Source organism: Nyctereutes procyonoides, unplaced genomic scaffold (genome assembly GCF_905146905.1).
Source record: "Nyctereutes procyonoides isolate TBG_1078 unplaced genomic scaffold, NYPRO_anot_genome, whole genome shotgun sequence".
Taxonomy (NCBI): Eukaryota; Metazoa; Chordata; class Mammalia; order Carnivora; family Canidae; genus Nyctereutes; species Nyctereutes procyonoides.
In genome coordinates, this window is record NW_026575035.1 from 7,525,444 (window position 1) to 7,547,126 (window position 21,683).

Consider the following 21,683-nt stretch of genomic DNA (forward strand, 5'->3'; position numbering starts at 1 on the left):
TCTGTTCCTAGGGCTAAACTTGGAGCCCTGTTTGGGGTCATGAAATGGAGGTAAAGAGTTTAGAACATAATTTGGTAAAAGTTTAGATGCTAAGGCCCTACCGCACAAGTCTGGGTGCTAGGCTTTACTGGGGAGGGGACACATCTAATTCCTCACCAGAGAACCTAGACAAAGGAGACCTAGAATATGGAATTCGGGCGGACGTGGCGAGGGAACTCGGATGACTACGTCACTTAACCTAAGATTGGGCTAGCAGGTTTTGCTGGGCTGTTTGAAAGTTCCAGTAGACTCATCAGTACTCTGGAGAGCCTGGTTAGTTTAATCTTAAAAGTGCGACCCAGAGAACTGAACATCACCGACCTTGTCCAGCTGCTCACCTACCCAGGCTGCAGGTGCATGGCGCAACTTTCGTGCCACGGCTGATCCTGTGCACCCAGTCCTGTTTCAGCATCCTCTCACCCCGCCCCCAGCAATGACGCCAGTGGTGGCGGCACCTATGCTAGTTGTCGAGGGAGTCCTAGCAGCCTCCTAGCCGCCAAACACCCGGCGCAGCACCCCAACCGACCGTCCCCGCTACGCGAGGTCCGCCGCAGGTGACCTCGCCAGGAGGGCGGCGCGGAAGCTCCGGGCGCCTGGCAACTGGCGCGCGTCGGGCGGGCGGGGCTGCGGCCTCCGGAGTGGCTCGCGGGGCCGGGCCGGGCCGAGCGGCGGGCGCTCCGCGCTGGCGAGCCTCCCCGGGCCGCCGGCCGCCGAGCATGTGCGCTCCCCGCCCCGCCGCCGCCCGCCCCACGCCCCGGCCAGGCTGCGCCGGGGGCTGGGCTCTCCTGCGGGCCGCCGCCGGCTCCCGCGGAGTCCGCTGCCCCCGGTGACCCCGCCGCGGGAGCCTCAGACCTGGGCACCACCGCACGCCCAGAGGCCCCTCCCCTCCGCGGGGCAGCTGCGGGCACAGTGAGTGCGGGGGTCTCCGGAGGACCCCGGCCTGGGGGGTGGCGTGGGACGCGGGGGGCAGGGGGGAGCTGGGGTCCTTGCAGGGGCAGGGCTGAAGGGAGGTGGGGAGGAGGGCCCAGAGCTCAGCTGCCTAGGCCCCCTCCCGGGCAGGGGAAAGTAGCCCAGTGAGGCACAAGGGTCCCTCCAAGAGTTCCTTGATGCACTTTGAGGGGAGCTGGCGGGCGAGTGGGCTTGGGGACCAGACCACGGCTGCCGCGCAGAGAGACATGGGGACGAACCCGGGGCAAGAGGACCTCCCTGCCAGCCTGGAGCCTGCACAGGGGAACATGCGCCTCCATGCATCGGGTGGATACGCCTTACAGGGTCTCCCTCCAACCTGCCAGGGTTTAACCTGGAGGGTGCTGTGGGGGATGTGTTTACCCCTGCCCCTGACTGCCGCTGTACGTCACTCTTGCACAGGGCCATGTGGAGCAGGACTTGGGACCCTGACCGTGTTAATTAGCTCTGCTGCCTTTGCTTTGTGCCATTTCTGATTTACCTATATAGTGTGTGTGTTTATTACTTTTTTCATGAGGGGTTACAATTACTAGAAAAGATTTGTGTCATGCAGGTAGTCTGTTCTATTGTAGGAGTCATTCTACCCCTACAACCTTTTTGGGGTCATAGACATGAACAGTGGAGCCTCTAAAGAAATGCAGCTTGAAACCGTTTTCAGGCTATTGTACTCCCTGAAGCACAAGAATCTCTGCTCTTCCATCTTCATTGGCTTTTTATCTACCTTGCTAATGGTGAGTTTAAATACCCTGTCACATGGGGGATCCCTGGGTGGCTCAGCGGTTTAGTGCCTGCCTTCCGCCCAGGGTGTGATCCTGGAGTCCTGGGATCTAGTCCTGCATTGGGCTCCCTGCATGGAGCCTGCTTCTCCCTCTGCCTGTGTCTCTGCCCCCCCCCTCCCTCTATGTCTCTCATGAATAAATAATAAAAGAAATAAAATCTTTTTAAAAAGTCCCCTGTCACAGTGCCATTTCTTCAAAAATACTTCTGATGCTTCTTTTTTTGAGTTCTTACATTTAAAAACTTACATTATAATGCATCAGTAGCTCTCATTCAAACAGAAGAATATAGAGATAGACATGAAAGCCCTCTTTACCTTTTTCTCTTTTCTTTCTTACACGTCTTAGAGTTAATTTGGTGTTTATCCTTCTATTCTTTCTTCATGTTTTTTTTTAATCATTGGAATCATATCTGGATTCTTTTGAGAAATTATCTTTTGCACTGAAAAAGATGTGAGAAATAACTTCTTATCAGTTTACTTAGATTTGCATTGATATGGTAGATGTATCATACAGATGTATGATCATATGGTATAGATGTATTGTGATTTATGTGACCATTCCTCTTTAAGATTAGTTCCAATTTTTCCTTATTGCAAACAATGCAACAATGAACGTTCTTATACATGGGGACAGTTCAGTAAATTGAATTCCTTGAAGAAGAATTGCTGGGTCAGATGTGTGTATGTTAAAAATTTTTGGTAGAATCTTGTCTTCCAAAGAAGTCTTTAATGATTTACATTTCCATCAACAGACTGTATTGAGAAAGATCTGTGTTTACTGTTTAAAAACAATTAAAACAATAGCTTCCACCCCTGTCTCATTGAGTGTTTATTACGTGTCCAGCACTGTGCTGAACACTTTACATGCATTTTGAAATCTCATCCTCACTAACCCTATGAGATTCGGAGGCACTATTATTTTCTTCATGACCCTATGGTTAGGCAGCTATTGAAGGGCAGAATCAAGATTAGAATCCAGGCTCATTTTACTCCAATGAATATGTGTTCCTTGTTGGATGTGAATTCCTGGTCAGTGATTGACTGGGAATTGTGTTTCTTTGGGTTCTTTGAGGATTAAATGAGATTGTACTTTAGGTGTTGCTATGTTATTACTGGTACCTTCCGCCACTAACTTCTATAGAATTGGACACGGTCCAGTGCTTCCTATAATTATGGTTCTTCTGTATTGTCTGTCTCTCCAATCACCTCTCAGCTTCTTTATCTTCTTTATCTTCCTACTTTGCACACATTTTAAGGAAATCTGGCTTTCTTCTCCCTTCCAAGTCTTCTTTGGCAACTTTAATCCAGTCTCTGGCCTTACTTCTCACCCGTGAATACATAACTCTTAGAATTTCTTCTCCCAACCAAAGCTATAGTCCTCAGTTCCTACAGCTTAGACCTAGGTTCTATAGCTCTGCCTGGACATCCTCCACGCATTTTATCTAAAACTGAGCCCTTTGTTGCTCTCCATGCCAGACTAGCAATTTCTCTTTGAATGTAATTCGTCATTCTCTTAAGTCACCTTCATTCACAGTCTCAGTTATCTTTGACTCTTTCTTTCTTTGCTGAGCCTCCTAAATTCAATCAGCTGTTGTAGTCTCACTGCTGCCACTCTAATTAAAGCACTCTGAATGATGATGATGATGATGATGATGATGATGATTGTAGGTCTTAACTTGGCTCTAGTCTCTGACAGATTAATCTTAATGTGTGGCTCTGAATGTGCTACACCTCTGTTCAAAACCCATCAGTGCCTTCCCATTGCTCAAAGAAGGAAGTGCAAACCACTTCGGCTAGCATTCAGATTTGTCTGTGATCTCGCCCCAGTCTGTCATTGCCTTATCTCTCACAGTACTCTTATCTGAACCCTGCTCCATCTTCCATGGCATCTTTCACATCTATATCTTTTCCTGGAATGGCTCTACTGCCATTTCTGCCTGTCTAAATTCTATTTAAATATCATTTTCTAGGGATCCCTGGGTGGCGCAGCGGTTTGGCGCCTGCCTTTGGCCCAGGGCACGATCCTGGAGACCCGGGATCGAATCCCACGTCGGGCTCCCAGTGCATGGAGCCTGCTTCTCCTTCTGCCTATGTCTCTGCCTCTCTCTCTTTCTCTCTCTGTGACTATCATAAATAAATAAAAAAAATAAAAAAAAATAAATATCATTTTCTAGCTTTTTCCAAGTATTTTTTAAACTTCCAAGTGAAAGTAATATCTGCCTTCTTTTAACTCTCCTGATGTGAAATATTTGTCCTTCATCAGGCTGTAATGTCACACTTTGCCTTATATTACAGTCATGTGAGTGACTGTTTTCCTTTTGCTCTGGAAATTCTGTGAAGGCAAAATCTCTGTTTAGTTCTTCGTATCAGTCATGCACATGGTATATTGATTTGCACATAGTACATGCTTAGTGACGGTATTTGAGTAAGTGAGCTAATGTCCTCACATTTGGGAATAAAAAGTTACATGTATTAGCCTGTTGCTAACTGTAATGACACACGGATCTCAACATCTTAGTGACATGACATGTAAAAGTTTATTTCTTGCTCATACAAGAGTTGTGAGGCAGATAGTCCTGCTCCGCAGGCAGTTTTCTTCCAGTTGGTTGTAGGACCAGGCTCTACCATTCATTACCACTTGCTTATTATCTCACTGTAGCCAGCAGAAGGAAGAGAAGAAGGAAGGTATGGAGAAAGCAGACCTGCTTCTGAAAGACTTCTTGCAGAAAGCATTCACATTACACTCATTCAAGCTCCAATCATGGGGAAGTAGGCACTTCTTAGGAACAACTCTATTCTCTGGAGGAGCAAGAATGTTAGTAGACATGCAGCCTACTGACCATCACAGTCAACTGCTACTTATGAGAACCTGTAGGACTTAATTTGAACGTCCCTTGCTCAAAAACAAAAGCAAAACTCCTACTTCCCCAATCTGGCTGGGTTAACAAATGCTCTGTTGTATCACAGAATTGAAACATACCTTTTTCATTAATATTTATTATAGTGAACTATAATCGTTTGTTTACCTTATTGCCCTCAACATACTGTACGCTTTTGCATCATCATCATTTTTGTATTTCAGCTAGTGCAATGACTGGCATTGTGGATAAATAAACAGCTTTCTCAATGAATCCACAACTTGTTTTTATGTTCACTTAATAACTATTTTGCTTTAAACAAAGCTAAAGGGGATCCCTGGGTGGCTCAGCAGTTTGGCGCCTGCCTTTGTCCCAGGGTGTGATCCTCAAGTCCCACATCGTGCTCCCTGCATGGAGCCTGCTTCTCCCTCTGCCTGTGTCTCTGCCTCTGTCTCTCTCTGTGTCTCTCATGAATAAATAATATCTTTTTTTTTTAAACTAAAAATAATCTTACCATCTGCTCATTGATGTTTGGGTTATTTTCAGCCTTTTTTCTTTTCTATTATAAAAAGTACAGAATTTGGCATCCTTGAAGATAAATATTTGTACTTATCAACAATCATTCCTTTAGGATACATACCTGGAAGTGGAATTGCTAGATCAAAATATATAAAATTATAAGGACATATATATTGCTAGATTGCTTTCCAGACATATTATATTGATACATATACTGAACTCTTATGAGAGCTTCTATTTTCCTTGAACCTCATCTTACATTGTCTAGTATTTAAGAAAAATCCTTGCCATTTTAACTGGGAAAAGTTAGTAACTCATTATATTATTTTGCTTTTATTTGAGAACTAGTGAGGATGAACTTTGATCCTTTGTATTTTTTTTTCCTGGAATGAATTATCTGTCCTTTAATAAATATATTTTCCATAGTACTTACTCTCTTTTTTATTTTCAAGTATATATATATATAAGCTATCTTTATATATAAGAGGAATTAAATACATCAATTATTTATGTTCTCATTTGAAAAGTTATGGGAACTTCTGGGCTGTGTGGCAGAAGGAGGTGACATGGATGGGACTCCATTCTACTTTGGTATGTTTCAAATGCTGGGTAAAATATAATAAGATAATTTATGGAAATGTGGCTGAGCTAGGGACCAAGAGAAGGAAATCCCCAGGTGCCAGAAATGAAGGAACACTCACATAGGAAGCCACTGTTGAGCATCTGCCGAAAGCTGGAAGTCACAAAGAAGTACTGTTCCAGTTACTATGACTGCATCACAAATTTCTCCAAAACTTAGTCATGGAAAACAACCATTTATTGTGCTTAGGGATTCTTTGAGTCAGGAATTCGGACAGTGCACAGCAGGGACAGCTTGGCTCCGCTTCATGATGTCTGGGCCTCAGATGAAAGAATCGAAAGCTTGGGACTGGAATCACCTGCAGGCTCGTTCATTCCCATGTCTGGTGGTTGATGCCAGCTGTGGACTGAGACTTTAGCTGTAGGTGTCAGCTGGAACCCTTATATAGTGGCTTCTTCCTGTTACCTGGCTTCCTCACAAAATGGTGGCTGGATTTCAAAGGTGAGTATCTTAAGGGAGAGCCAGTGGAAGTTGTGTCACCTTTTATGCCCTAGCCTTGGAAATCACACAGTGTCACTTCCAAGGCACTTAATTTACCAGGAAGTTAGTTTTCAGGGAGGCAGAACACCGACCTCACCTCTTGAAGCAAGACTCAACATCACACCAAAGGAAGAACATGTTGGCATGGGTATGTATTAGTGCATCCTTCTTTGAAAAATACAACCCACTATAGACAGTGAGATGATAACTAGAAAAATATTTCCCTGTGGGCCTAAGGACGCTGCAAAGAAGCTTGCCATTCACTTTAACTATGGCAGCAAAAGAGTTAGCTGTTAAACCCTGTCCATAGACTCTGCACAGCTTCATACCCCATACAGCTCAAGTCTGGGATCTGAACTCACTTTACTATGTGCTTCAGGGATCACCATCCAAGGAACTGACATGTTAACTGGTCTGGCACCTCTGAAACCCACGGCCAGGCAGAAACTAATGGAAAAGTCTGCATAGCAAAGTCTCCATAGCTCAGGGAGTACTAGACTCCTGTACATAGCAATCTCTCTATTAAGATGAGCTCACAGTCAAAGTTTACCAATTATATAAGGAAATGAACCACAAGAAAAGAGAACTTGGCAGATGCAGCAAGTGGGAGATGGGTACCACAAAACTGAATAGAACATCATGGGAAAAAATATATATTTGTAATATTCAAGGAGATGAAGAACATGGAATGCATAAGATGAGAACAGGACAGTATGAAGAAAAACAGGAAAATTCTAGGGGTGCACTTTTTCCATGAAAGGAAGAGAGGAAAAGGCATCGAGTCAAACTGTATCTCTCATACCCAGCCATTACCTGATTTGTAGCCTAGGGTAATAATCACAAGGATTATGATGAGAATAGCAGCCAGCCATCATTTGTCTTTTAAGCTACCTTTACTGCAGTCTGAACTGAAGATTCTTGTTTGAGAATTAAAGTAGCATACTAGGCATTTAGCTAGATGCTTGTCTTAAATCATCTTCAGAATTCACAATAACTCTGTAAGGCAGATCTTATTAGTTCCCTGGGTAGGGAGACTGAGGCACAGAAAGATTAACAAGAAAATAAATATTTTTGTCCCATCCAGGAATGGGAACATAACAAAGGGCTCTGGGATATATAGGGGGATGATATGTATCGTAAGTGCCATTGCTTCTATATTTCTTCATTTCTCAATTCACAGGCTGGGGAGCTCTTAGGGACTGCTTCCATGTAATTCTTCCTGCAAACTAATATTTAAATGCAAACTGGCAAATTCACTGCTTCTGAATTTTAGGAAATGGGAAGTCCCTATGTCCAGATGGGAACTTTGCCTATAGTTTTGAACATTGTTTTCCTGATATTTTACAGGTTTAATTTTAATTTTGTTAGAGCTCAATTTTTTTTTAAAGATTTTATTTATTCATGAGAAACACAGAGAGGAGAGAGAGGCAGAGGGAGAAGCAGACTCCATGCAGGGAGCCCAAAGTGGGACTCGATCCCAAGTCTCCAGGATCACGCCCTGGGCTGAAGGCAGCACTACACTGCTGAGCCACCCGGGCTGCCCTAGAGCTCAATTTTAATATCTCTTTAGTCGCTTTCCTTTGCCATTTTTCCTTTCCACTAAAAGAAGAGAATTTGAAAAATAGTCTTGTTGTTATTCCTTGTATAACATTAGAGGCAAACCATTTAATAACTCTTCAAGGGGGGATCCCTGGGTGGCTCAGCAGTTTAGTGCCTGCCTTTGGTGCCAGGTGTGATCTTAGAGTCTCAGGATCAAGTCCCACATCAGGCTCCCTGCATGGAGCCTGCTTCTCCGTCTGCCTGTGTCTCTGCCTTGCTCTCTCTATGTCTCTCATGAATAAATAAATAAAATCTTAAAAAAAAAAAAGTCAAGGCCTCAATTGTTTAATTAACAAAATTTCAGGGATCAGGGGCACCAGGGTTGCTCAATCAGGTAAGTGGCTGCCTTCGGCTCAGGTCATGATCTCTGTGTCTTGGGATTGCGTGCCATGTCGGGCTCCCTGCTCAGTGGGAAGTCTGCTTCTCCCTCTCCCTCTGCCACTCCCCCTGCTTGGGTGCTTCCTTGAGCTCTCTCAAATAAATAAGTAAGTAAGTAAGTAAATAAATAAATAAATAAATCTTTAAAAAAATTCAGAGATCAGTTCTCTTACAGATCAATGAACCAGCAATTTCTGTTGTATTCAGACATGAAAACAACATTAATGTCCTTGTACATCTCCATCAGAGCTCTTGGGTGACCAGGTACAGTGTCAATGAGCAGTCGTATTTTGAAAGGAAATCTTCTTTTTTTTTTTAATCTGAGCAGTAGGTCTCAACAGTGGGTTTAAATTGTTCAGTAAGCCATGTTATAAACAGATGTTGTATCATCCAGGCTTTCTTGTTCCATTTACAGAGCATGGGCAGAGAAGATTTAGCATAAATCTGAAGGGCCCTAGGATTTTCGGAACGGCCAACGAACATTGGCTTCCAGTGAAATTCAGCAGCTGCATTAGCCTCTGACAAGAGAGTCAGACTGTCCTTTGAAGCTTTGAAGCCAGGCACTGATTTCTCCTCTGCAGCTATGACAGTCCTGGATGGCATCTTCTTCCAGCAGAAGGCTGTCCCATCTCCGGTGAAAGTGTATTGTTTAGTGTAGCCACCGTCATTAGTTACCTTAGCTGGGTCTTCTGGAGAACTGGCTGCAGCTCCTACGTCAGCACTTGCTGCTTCACCTTGCACTTCGATGTTATGCTGATGGCTTCTTTCCTTAGAGCTCATGAACCAGCCTCTGCCAGCTGTAAACTTTTCTTCTGCAGCTCCTTCACGTCCCTCAGCCTTCACAGAATTGAAGATAGTCAGGGCCTTGCTCTGGATTTGGTTTAAGGGACTGTTGTGGCAGGTTTAATGTTCTGTCCAGACCACTCAGACTCTCTCCATCTCAGCAATGAGACTATTTCACTTTCTTACCATTTGTGTGTTCACTGGAGTAGCACTTTTAATTTCCTACAAGAACTTTTCTTTGCATTTAAACTTGGCTAACTATTTGGCACACAGGGACTAGCCTTCAACCTGTCTCAGCTTTTGACTTCCTTACTAAGTGTAATCATTTCTGGTCAGAGACATGTGACTCTTCTTTTCACTTGAACAATTAGAGGCCATTGTGGGGTTATTAACTGGCCTAATTTCAGTATTGTTGTGTCTTAGAGAATAGAGAGGCCCTGGGAGAGGGAGAGAAATGGAGGAACAGCTGGTCAGTGGAACAGTCAGAACACACACAACACTTACTAATTAAGTTCGCTCTCTTTTATGGGCACGCTTCATTGCACCTCAAAGCAGTTACAATAGTAAGATCACAGATTACTGATCACAGATCACCATAACAAATATAATGATAATGAAAAAGTTTGAAATATTTCAAGAATTAGCAAAATGTGACAGATGAGAAATGAGCAAATTGCTGTCAGAAAAATGGCACCAATGGACGTGGCTCTATGAAGGGTTGCCACAAACCTTCAATTTGTAAAAAATAAAACAAAAGTAAAAACAAAAAACCACACACACACACACACAAAAAAAAAACAACAAAGCAATTACCTGTGAAGCGACATAAAGCGAAGCACTGTAAAACAAGGTATGCCTGTACATGTATGTATTATACATATTTAATATATTTCAATTCATTACAGTCACTGTTTTTATTAATGTTTACAACTCTCATTTTTGGTCAATTCGGAGCCTTTTTAAGTTGATGACTACCATAACTTTAGTCTTCATTGATAGATAACTAGGTCTCCTGAATGACAATATGTTCTGGGCCCATCTTGTACATTTCCTTCCACAGACCTGGAATCAGCTATTTCTGGTTGGTTTTTATGGTTTTTGGGTTTTTTTTTTAATCTATTTATGATAGTCAGAGAGAGAGAGAGAGAGAGGCAGAGACACAGGCAGAGGGAGAAGCAGGCTCCATGCACCGGGAGCCCGACGTGGGATTCGATCCCGGTCTCCAGGATCGCGCCCTAGGCCAAAGGCAGGCGCTAAACCGCTACGCCACCCAGGGATCCCTTCTTGGGTTTTTTTTAAGTCACATTTCAGTTATTAGGTTTAGTGAACAGAGCTAGGAAACACTTTTTTTTTTGTCTTTTTTAGATGAAAAGTCTTATATTTCCAATTCATAGTTAGGACTTCAAGGTCTTTGCTTATTCTTTATTGATGTTAAATCTCGGTCTTTTCTCTCACACTGAAAACCCTGGTTCCCATCAGCACCAGTATAAATGTTCACTTAGCTATCTTGAACTATGTGGATAAGATGTGTTCAAGGCAGTTGAGCTGTAAGGTAGAAAAGTAGGCGGGGTCCCTGATATCTTAGCATCAGACCTGAGGTACCTGGCCAGGCTTTTATTCAAGGGCAGATCTTGTTTAAGCACATATTTTGGATTTACTATCCTTTGAAACCCAAATAATAAGGGAACTACCATGGATTTCCAATTTTTAAAGGATTAGTATACGATAAATGCATTTAGTACCAAAATCTTACTGAATTTAGTGTTACCTTTGATATGGAAGACTTCAGAATATTTTTGTCCCTCAAATATACCAAGAACATCAACAGTTATTATTGGACTGTAGAATTGTGAAGATCTCAATTGTTGTATATTATCCTTTTTTATTTAAAAAATTGGGTTTAAGAGAGTGAATCAACTTTTATGTCCACTTATTTAAATAGAGTTTAAAAAAATTACCTCCAACAAATATTTTATATAGGCTATGATGTAGCATTATGTATTGCATTTTGCCTCCCTCCACTCCCATTGATATGTTGAAGTCCAAACCCCAAGCTCAGAATGTGGCCTTATTTGGAGATAACCAAGTTAGTATGGGGTCATTAGAGTGGGTCCAAACCTAATATGACCAGTGGCAAATTAAACTAAATGCATAATTAATTATTCTTCTGTATCCATGTTTAGAATAAAAGTAATGGCTATTATGAGGACATGTTTATTTTCCATGGGGCATAGAAACTATCTTTTTTTCAGGGGCAAATGCATATTATCATGGTAATAATTTTTAAAATTTTCATTTTTTGTGGCAAGAACACTGAATATGAGATTTACCCTCTTAATGTATTTTTAGGTGTACAATATAGTGTTGTTGTCTATAGGTACAATGTCAAACACCAGATCTCTGGAACTTAATCGTCTTGAAACTTTATGCTCACTAATTAGAAACTCCTCATTTCCTCCTCCCTCCAGCCCCTGAAAACCACCATTTTATGCTTTCTATGAGTTTGACTATTTTAAATGCTTCATATAACTAGAATCTTCAATATTTGTCCCCCCATGTTGGCTTAGTTCACTCAGCACAGTGTCTTCAAGATTCTTTTTTTATTTCTCTTCAAGATTCTGATTTCAGTTCTTTTGGATAAATACCCAGAAGCAGGATTGCTGGATCATATAGTAGTTCTATTCTTACTTTTTTGAGGAGCCTCCATACTTTTTGCCATAGTGCTGCACCAATTTGCATTTCCACCAATAGTGTACAAGAGTTCCAATTTCTCCATCCTCATCACCACTTTTTAAAAAATTTTTATCCATCACCACAGGTGTCTATTCAAGTCCTTAAGCCTATTTTTAAACCAGTTATTAGATTTTTTGTTTTGTGATTGCTTTGGTTTTTGCTTTGGAGTTATATATTTTGGATATTAACCCCTTATCAGTTAAATGATTTGCAAATGTTCTTTCCTGCCTATAGGTTTCCTTTTCACTTTGTTGACTGTTTGCTGTGCAGAAGCTTTTTAGTTTCATACAGGTCTCACTTGTCTATTTTTGCTTTTGTTTCCTGTGCTTTTAGTATCATATCCACAAAACGATGGCCAGATTAGTGTCATGAAGCTTTCCGCCTATATTTTCTTATAGGAGTTTTTACAGTTTTAGGTCTTAGGTCTAAGTCTTTAATCCATTTTGAGTTGATTTTGGTATTGTGTAAGATAGGGTTCTGTTTCATTCTCTCACATGTGAATATCTAGTTTTTCCAATGCTGTCTGTTGAGACTATCCCTTCCCTATTGTGTACTCCTTGGTATCCTTGTCAAAGATCAGTTGACTGTATATATGTTGATTTATTTCTGGTTTCTATTTTTCCAGTGGCTTATATGTCTGTTTTTATACCAGTATCATATTGTTTTGATTACCTTAGCTTTGTGATATATTTTGAAACTAGCAAGTTGATGCCTCCAGCTTCAATCTTGTTTCTCAAGATTGTTTTGACTATCTGGGGTCCTTTGTGAGTCCATATGAATTTTTTTATTCTTTTACTATTTCAGTAAAAAAACGTTATTGGGATTTCAATTGCATTGAATCTGTAGACCATTTTTGGAAGTATGGTTATTTTGGCAAAATTAAGTTTTCTAATTTGTGAACATGGGATGTCTTTCCATTTGTGTCTTCTTTAATTTTTTATCAGTGTTTTTCAGTGTATAAGTTGTTCACTCCTTAAATTTATTTCTAAGTATTCCATTCTTTTTCATGCTGTTGTAAATTAGATTGTTTTCCTAATTTCCTTTCCAGAAAATTTGTTGTTAGTGTATAAAATTACAAGTGTTGTTTTGGTGGTATCTGTAGGATTTTCTACATATTTAAGATCATGACATCTGTAGACAGGGATAGTTTTACTGCTTCTTTTCCAGTCTGGATTCCTTTAGTTTCCTAATTGCTCTGGCTAGGACTTGTAGTTGAATAGAAGTGGTAAGAGTGGTCATCTTTGCCTATTCCTTATCTTAGAGGAAAAACTTGATTTTTCACCATTGATTGTGATATTAACTGTGGGCTTTGTATGCCTTTATTATGTTGAGATAATTTCCCTCTATTCCTAGTTTGTTGAGAGTTTTTATCATGAAAGAGTGTTGAATTTTATCAAATGCTTTTTCTGCATCTATTGAGATGATCACATGATTTTTTTAATCCTTAATTCTGTTAAATTGGTATATCACATTAGTTTTTGTGTGTTGAACCATCCTTGTATCCCAGAGATAAGTCCCACGTGGTCATTGTGTATAATGGTAATATATCTGAGAGAATCCTAACCATTTTATTGTCTTGTGCATAATAACTTGCTGTTGGACTTCAAATTTTTTTATATTGCTAAATATATGTGACCTGGGATTTGAAAGAACTTACTAAAATATTTAAAAGAAAAAACTCTTACTACCAATTGTGGCTATATTATTAAAGGCCTCTTACTTTAAAATCCCAAGAATATATATTTACATGTTATAAGTGAACTTTCCATGTAAGTCTGTTAGTATTTAATCTATATGATGAAAAACAAATTAGAAAAAATATTTATCTCTGAAATACTTTTTTCTTTTTTGTATTTTGTGTCCTGAATCTGAAGCAGCATCTCACTTTCATCAGCATTGTTGAAAGAAGAAAAAATGCCAGTCCTGTCTCCTGAAATCAAATTTGATACATCTAATGTCACCAGAAATTCCCTTGACAGTTGTTTTCTTTTTGAGAATAGTTGGAGGAAAGCAGTTTTAGAAACACAAAGGATGAAGAAGGGTAACTTCATTTTTATAATTATTTTACTGAATAAAATATAGAAATAGTGCCTTAAACTTACACATGTATTTTTTAAGCAGTCAAGAGACATCTTGTAATTTCTGTAATATTTATAGAAGGATAATATCCTAAGTTTATGGTAAATGAAAATGGAACCAAATTAAAATTAATTTACTTAACATAACTCTGTAACTCATGATGGAAACAAATCTTAAAGAACTTTTCTTGGTATCAGTTCAGTACTATCTCCATTGGGTCATACTACTTTTCACAAATTCTGTTTGTTTTTAAACACCTCAGGTTGATTTTTGTTTTAAGAAACCCAAATCTCTAACAGCACCCTTTTGTATTCCTAGTTCTAACCCAAACTTTATTTTTTGCATGTGGAAAGTATCTTTTATTCTACCATTGCTCAATAAGGACTAATTTGAGGACTTTTGACATGTGCGCGAATGAATGTATTAATAGCTTAATTTCAATTTATATTTCAAATTTCAAATTATAATTGTATTTTTTGTTTATCCTGAATTCTCCCTTCAGCTTTATAAATAGAGATGTAATTCCTGAAAACAGTAAAATTCAAACTCCACAACCTATTTCATCACTCCTGGTTTTGTGTGTGTTACTTTTTTTTTTTTTTCAACTTTTTCACTACATTCCCATTAAAGATATTCAGAAGACATGTTTATCTGTCCTTTCACCCCAAATCCAATTGCTGGAAAGAAACTTTGTATGTTTTTTGATCAGGAGAAACTATTTTTTTCTTCCAGAAGAAAAGTCAAAAGTTGCAAAATAGCATTTGGAGTGTTTAATATAACTCTAGTCCCATTAAATACTATTCTTATTGCTATGCTAGACGTGCTTAGTAGAGAAAGCTTAAAATACAATTCATCACAATTAAAGATCACCGGAACCTTTAATTTCTTAATCTGTTTTTGCCCATTTATTGCCTTCATTTTGAAGTTTCATTTTGTTTTTAAATAATTTGACAATCTCTGTACAGTTTTATGTGAGGTTAGCAGGAGAAGCAATCTTGATGCTTCAATGCTAGTATTTATGGATTTGGTGTTAAATTTTGCAGAAAGAAAGTTAAAATCAATGCCTTAAAGAGAATTCTTTTATGTCTCATTGCTAGCTCAATAATTGTACATTCATACCTCTTATTTACATAAAAGCAGGAAGATAGGAAGGTTTAAAATAGCAGAAATACAAAACTCTTAAAAGTGCTTTTAAACTCTACTGTGAATATCTCTAATACACTGGAAATTCTAATTATGTAAAATAATGAGGGCAGAGGATAGTGACGACTGTGTCGATTCTGTCCAGCTGTCTTTTTTCCTTATTCTACTTCTTAATCAGCCCCTGAATCAACTCTTCCTTACTTCCCTATATCCTATATTAGGAATTAAAAGGTATTCTCTTGGGAAAGATAATAGATAGATTATGGTAGCTTTATTTGCTTTGCTTAATGACTAATTGGGTATGTTGTATTATGCATTTTAGTATGTAGTAAAAGAAGTTATATGCATTTCATCCAGAAATAATACCATTGATTATGATACTATTTTTGATTAGAATACACCACAATATTTGGTCTAGAAGAGCTCAAAGAATGTGTCAAAATGCCATATTTACCAGGACTGCAGAGTTGCCCAAAAAGTGTAAGTTCAACTCCACTGGGCGTTCAATCAAGACGGCTGCATGCTGAGACCGAGATGCCTCCAGTCAGGTAGACCATTGCTGTTCAGTTCTCTTGCATTCCACACGTATCTGTAGTAATACTGCTAAAGGAAGAGGTTTTCCTGGCTAGTGACTTGAAGTCTTTCTTGCCCACTGATATTTTTTTCATAAAGGATCTCATGTTTTAATGTAGGTAGCAATTTTATTCAATTTGACAAATAAGCACTTTTCTCAGTTTTCAAGTGATGTTGCCAGAAAGGACTTAAGGCCTTCCATTAAAAAATATTTGTTAGGGATGCCTGGGTGGCTCAATGGTTGAGCATCTGCCTTTGGCTCAGGTCATGATCTCAGGGTCCTGGGATCAAGTCCCACATTGGCTCCCCAGAGGGAGCCTGCTTCTCCTGCTGCCTGTGTCTCTGCCTTTCTCTGTGTCTCTCATGAATAAATAAAATCTTTTAAAAAAATAAAAATAAAACCTACTTAAGGTTTCAGTGACTTTCCATCATTGCTAAGACACTGTGTCCCTAACACTCACCTCACTCTTGTCAATTTCATCAGGAGTCACAGGGCCCTTTGAGAAGGATGTAGAGCTGCCTCTGGCAATGAGCTTGTCTCAGTACAGACCAGTCTTGTTACCCTGCTTTCAATGATCATCTTTAAGAAACTGGAAGCCCAGAAAGCAACCCCTGAATTGGCCCAACTACCTCTTAATCTTAAGTCTTCATTTTGCTTCCTACTGTTTTCACCCTATTTCATTTTTTTTTTCATTTGCAACTTGGCTGTTTGTGAAATGACTCCTCATCATTTTACATTGGCTTGAGTGTAAATTTGCCTAGCCAATGAAGGATAATTTCAATATATTAAATTCATGTTATGACAGTTTTCTTCATATACAAAGCAGAAAAGTGGTGGCTACGTGCCATAATGTTTATGAAGTGCTTGGCAAATGTAAATGTTAGTTCTTTTCCCTGTCTTTGAAACAAGTGTCTTTATATCAGCCATTTTAGTGAGAACATGTTGAGTTGCCTACAAGTATTTTATTCTCCTCTGCATATTGCACAGCGCCCCTTGAACGAACAGCCATGGCAAAGCAGGGAAGTAACACATTTTTGTTTGTCTTTGTGTACAACCCCTTACCACCTTTTTCCACTCCATATGTAAATATTTGTTTTTAAAATGCTGATAAAAGTTTGTTTTTTTCAAATTTCTTTCATTATAATCATACATTTTCAGTGACTCTCGAGGCGCAGTCTAGTAATATAACTGATAGTAGTAATCCTAGAGGTGAAGGGGCATTTGGAAGTTCCAGCTGACTTCTAAAGTTCAATATAGTTACAGGACATTTTCAATTCTTATGGATTATCTCAACCACAGCAGATTCAATCATGACCTACCTCCTCTGATAACCCATTCGTTATGTAGGTCTGTTACAGTAGGAACAAAAGTTTAGATAAAATTCAGTTTGTGGTGGTTAATAGGTAAAATTTGCAGAAATAAGTGATAGTTGATATCTGGCATATCTAGATACCCTCTTAATCCAATATTTATTCTCTTTCTCTTAGTATTTTTTAAATCATACTTAAAGAAAGTTGAAGATAAATATGTGAGAGGTTAGACATAACACTTATCTACAGGTAAAATTTATTAGCAAAACTGAGATGTTGAATTGTTCATATCTACTTCTGATTGGATTAATTATGATGGAATGAGTTCACTTTCTTTAATGCTTACTTTCCAAGTGTTGTCCTTCACCGAGTGAGTTTTGATGAAAGCAGCTTCTTATCTATTATTTTTTTTTTAAAACTAATGTACCCTGGATTTATATAAAAGTGATTTTATGATAATATATAATTTTAGGATAAGGAAGACTAAGGAGGCATGCACTGTGGTACCACTTCAGGAAAAACCAAAGAGTAAGTTGGCTCATTTTTTTCTTCCACCACATGTCATATTAGGTTGTCTCATACTTTTTTTTTTTTAACTCTCTTTCTTTCCACTGATTGTTTTGTTCTCTTAATGCTTCTTTTAAGCTCTGTTTATTTTATAAATGTAGTGGATGTTGTGTTCCCTATACACATACCTTTATTATCTCAGGACCTTGGGATTAGCCCTTGTCATCTCATGTGGGCTGTTGCATAGCCTGCATACTAATCTTGCTCTGATGGTTACCCGGGTTTTGGGTGGGGCAAATGGGGAGATGTTGGTACAAAATTACAGTTCTAAGATGAATAAGTTCTGGGGATCCAATGTACAGCATGGTGACTATAGTTAATAATACTGTACTGTATACTGTATACTCTCTATTAAGAGAGTAGGTCTCAAGTGTTCTCATCTCCTTCCCAGAAAAGGTATCTATCTGTATGAGGTGATGGGTGTGGCAATTAACTTAATTATGGTAATCATTTCACAATGTATATGTATATCAAGTTATCATGTTGTATACCTTAAACATACGCAATTTTTATTTGTAAAATATACTGCAATAAAGTTGAGGAAACAATGGAAAGCAGCGGATGACAGGATTTGTAAAATGAAAGATCATTAGAAAATACTCAATTAAAGTGAAGGGAGAAAAAAGATAATATAGAAGGGAGTGTGCAAGTCATTATGTGACAAAATAAAACCTGCTTTACACATGTGTAATTCTAATTCCAGAATAAGAGGAGAGAGGGCAGGATAGAAATAGTATTTACATACTGGCTGATATGTTCCCAATTTTGATGAAAAATACAAAGCCACAGATACAAAAAGCTCTATAAGCACTCAGCAGGTAAGAAAACCACCGTGGGCAAATCATAATAAACAGACTAAGTTAAAACACACACACACACATACACATAAAACAAAACAGAAAAAGGATAGGTTACCTTTGAAGGAGGAATGGTAAGACATACAACTGACTTTTTAAATGTGGACAATGGAAGCAAGAAGACAATGGAATGGCATTCTCAAGGGCTAAAAGAGAATAACTACCAAGCTTGAATTGGATACCCAGTGAAAATATCCTTAAAAGTAAAAGTGAAACAAATACATTTTCATTCAAATAGAAGTTAAGAGAATTTATTGTCTGCAGAGCTTCACTAAAAATATTAAAAAAGTAATGATACAAAATGAAAGTACAACAACTTGGGAAAGAATTAGAAGCAGTAGCAGTACTATTATGAAATTTAAAGTATATGTAGAAATAAAATACTTGATAATAGTAGCACAGAGGTAGGATGGGGCATATGTGGTTTGAAAATGTAAGATACTTGCATTATCTGAAAAATGGTAAAATAACTAATTTAAAGTAGTTTGTAATATGTCAAAGAGACATGTGATCATCAGTATGGTAACCACTAAAAGGATAATAAAATAATACAAGTAACAAGCTAAAAGAGAGGGGAAGTATAATATTGAGAAAATACTTGATCATTTCAAAAGAGGACAAGAAAAGAGGAAAAAAGAAACATAAAATATATGAGACAAATAGAAAACAATTAGCAATATTAAAGATTTAAAATTAAACATAACAGTTGCATTAGATATAAGCAGACTAAATATTTCAATGAAAAAACAAAGTACCAGACTAAGAAAAATAACTGTGTGTTGCTTACAAGAGGCATACCTTAAATTTAAGGCCAGAAAGATCAAAAGTGCAAGGTTGGAAAAATACAAATCATGCAAAAATTAATAAAAAGAAAGATTGTGTAGCTACACTAACATCAAACAAAATAGATAGCTGGGCAAGAATTATTATTTTAATATTGATTAAATCATTTTAATTTTAGGATTTTTAAAGCATTCTAATTCTTCAATCAGTTTTGGTAAGTTATATTTTCTAAGTTTTTTTTTTTTGCATTTTGTCTAAGTTTTCAGATATATTGGCATAAAGTTGTTTTTGTAGTATCTGTACTTCTGTCCTTCTTCCTCTTTTTTTAAATTTTATTTTTAAGTAATATCTACACCCAGGGTGGGCTTAAATTTACAACCCTGAGATCAAAAGTCACATGCTGATCAAAAGGACAGAAGAACCCTGTCCTTCTTCTTTTGATGTTATTTATTTGTGCCTTCTGCCTTTTTTTCTTGATTGATCTCACCAGAGACTTTTTCTTTTTCATTATTCTCTTCGATGAAGAACTCATCTTCTAAAAATCTTTCTTATTGTAAATTTGTTATCTACTTCATTGATTTCTTCTCTTTCCTGCATTATCTTTTTTCTTCCATGGTCTCTGGGTTTATTATTTTTCTATGTCTAACTTATTAATTCTCAAGCCTTCTTTTCTAACATAGGAATTTGGGGTATAAACCTCTTTAAGCATAAGTTTTGCTGTATCACACAAGTTTTGCAATATTTTCTTTCTCATTAGTTACAAATATTTTAATGTTTATTATGATTTCTTTTTTGACTGATGAATGATCTAGATAGAACGTGTGTGTACATTTCTGTATTTGAGAATTTTAAATTTATCTTATTGTTAACAACTTCCAACTTAATTGCATTGGTTTGTATGAAGTTTTGAAGTTTTTTGAAATTTGCTTAATCTCTACAATCTAGTTAATTTATAGCCAAAGAGTTTTTCTAAATGTCAGGTTCACTGTACTCCTAAGGACATTTATCCCAATCATATTCTTCCCCCCCCCAACTCTCTCTCTTTCTCTGAACTTTCTACCCATGCTATACATTCAAATAACAAAACGAACCAAAAATAACCACACTAAAGAACTGTAGGTAGCCTTTTTTGACACTCAACCATTTGAATTAAATAATCATATTTTAAGACAGTTTGAATCAGTATATTATTTTCAAAGTTTTATATGTTTTCAAATAGAAGTATTTATACATATTTACATATTTAGGGCAATATGTAGTGAATGCATGGGAAGTTTGAATTTGATGAATCTGAGTTTAAATTCTTTGCCCTTGGGCAATTTTTTTAGCCCTACTAAATCTTGTTTTTATATTTATGGCCAAAGATAGTACTAGTTACCTACTTCATAGTGTTGTGTGATTGAAATAAATGTAAGTACCTGGCACAGAGAGATCACTCAATATATGTTATCTATTACTATTACTACACTCTATAATAGAAGCTTGAGTAATGCTGTTCAGTTAGTGAATTACTCATTTTCCTTTACAATTTTACTATTTTACTAAACTTAGCATTTATGAGAAATGGAATTTTTGGAGAAAATAACTTGATGAGCATGTAAGGTATGAAACAAGTTAATTATTTATGGAGATTGTGTGTCTTTTGCTTTGGAATAAATTCCACAGCCATCTCATGTTTTAAAAACATGAGCATTATAGAGTCAGATTTAGTTTTATATAGTTAAATAGAAATATCATAAATTTTTTAAGTTAACTTTTTTAAAGATTTATTTATTCTTAGAGAGAGAGCATGAATTGGGGGAAGGACAAAGGGAGAGAGAGAATCTTAAGTAGATGCTACCTCCTGCTGAGTGGAACCCTACACAGGGCTTGATTCCATGACCCTAAGATCATGACCCAAGCCAAAATCAAGAGTTGGATGCCCAACTGACTGAGCCACTCAGGCACCCCTAGTTAAATATTTTTTGAAATGACTTGATATTACACTCATTTTAGAAAGTAAGTGCTTTCTATCTCTAATTCACAAATGTGATATATCAAGAACTAGCAGTGTTTAATGGTCATTTGAGGAAGAGAGATTTTTATTTGCCCTGTACTTTAGAGAATATCATTTTAGTGTACTTAATTTTAATAGCTGATTTCTTTTTCTTCACAGGTACTGGCTTCAGCGATCCTCTTGCTGGAGCACCATCTCAATACTTGCAGAGACTTTCCAAAATGGCCATATTGCAGTATGATACCATTCGTCAAGAAACTACTAGAAAATCCAAAAAGGGCAAGAAACGAGACCTACGAGACTGCTGATAAATACTACATCGTTCAGTGCTTTCTACACTGATATCCAAGGTTTATATATTTTTTCCTTTCTTTTTCTTTTTTCATATGTCATATGATGTACAATGATTTACATAAAAGTGGAAATATAAATAGGAAATAAATATTCTATGTAATATATAGAATCATTTGTATTTCATTGACATCTACAAAAAGACATTTAAATTATAGTTTATGGGGACATGGCAAGGGAAAAATTACATTCCATGAATTTTATGCACATTGATTATATCCTTTAATTCAACTTGACGTGTTTTGAGTGC

The 21,683-nt window shown here is 37.8% G+C and overlaps 1 protein-coding gene across 1 annotated transcript; it reads left to right on the forward strand.

The window, feature by feature from the left end:
* Positions 1-1,696: 1,696 nt before the first annotated feature.
* On the forward strand, positions 1,697-21,538 carry CUNH8orf89 (chromosome unknown C8orf89 homolog). The gene is made up of 5 exons (XM_055318388.1): positions 1,697-1,736; positions 13,651-13,814; positions 15,390-15,543; positions 17,352-17,407; positions 21,242-21,538. Exons 2-5 carry the CDS (start codon positions 13,688-13,690, stop codon positions 21,388-21,390), a joined length of 486 nt encoding a protein of 161 aa, XP_055174363.1. The 5' UTR covers positions 1,697-1,736; positions 13,651-13,687; the 3' UTR covers positions 21,391-21,538.
* The last annotated feature ends 145 nt before the right edge of the window (positions 21,539-21,683 follow it).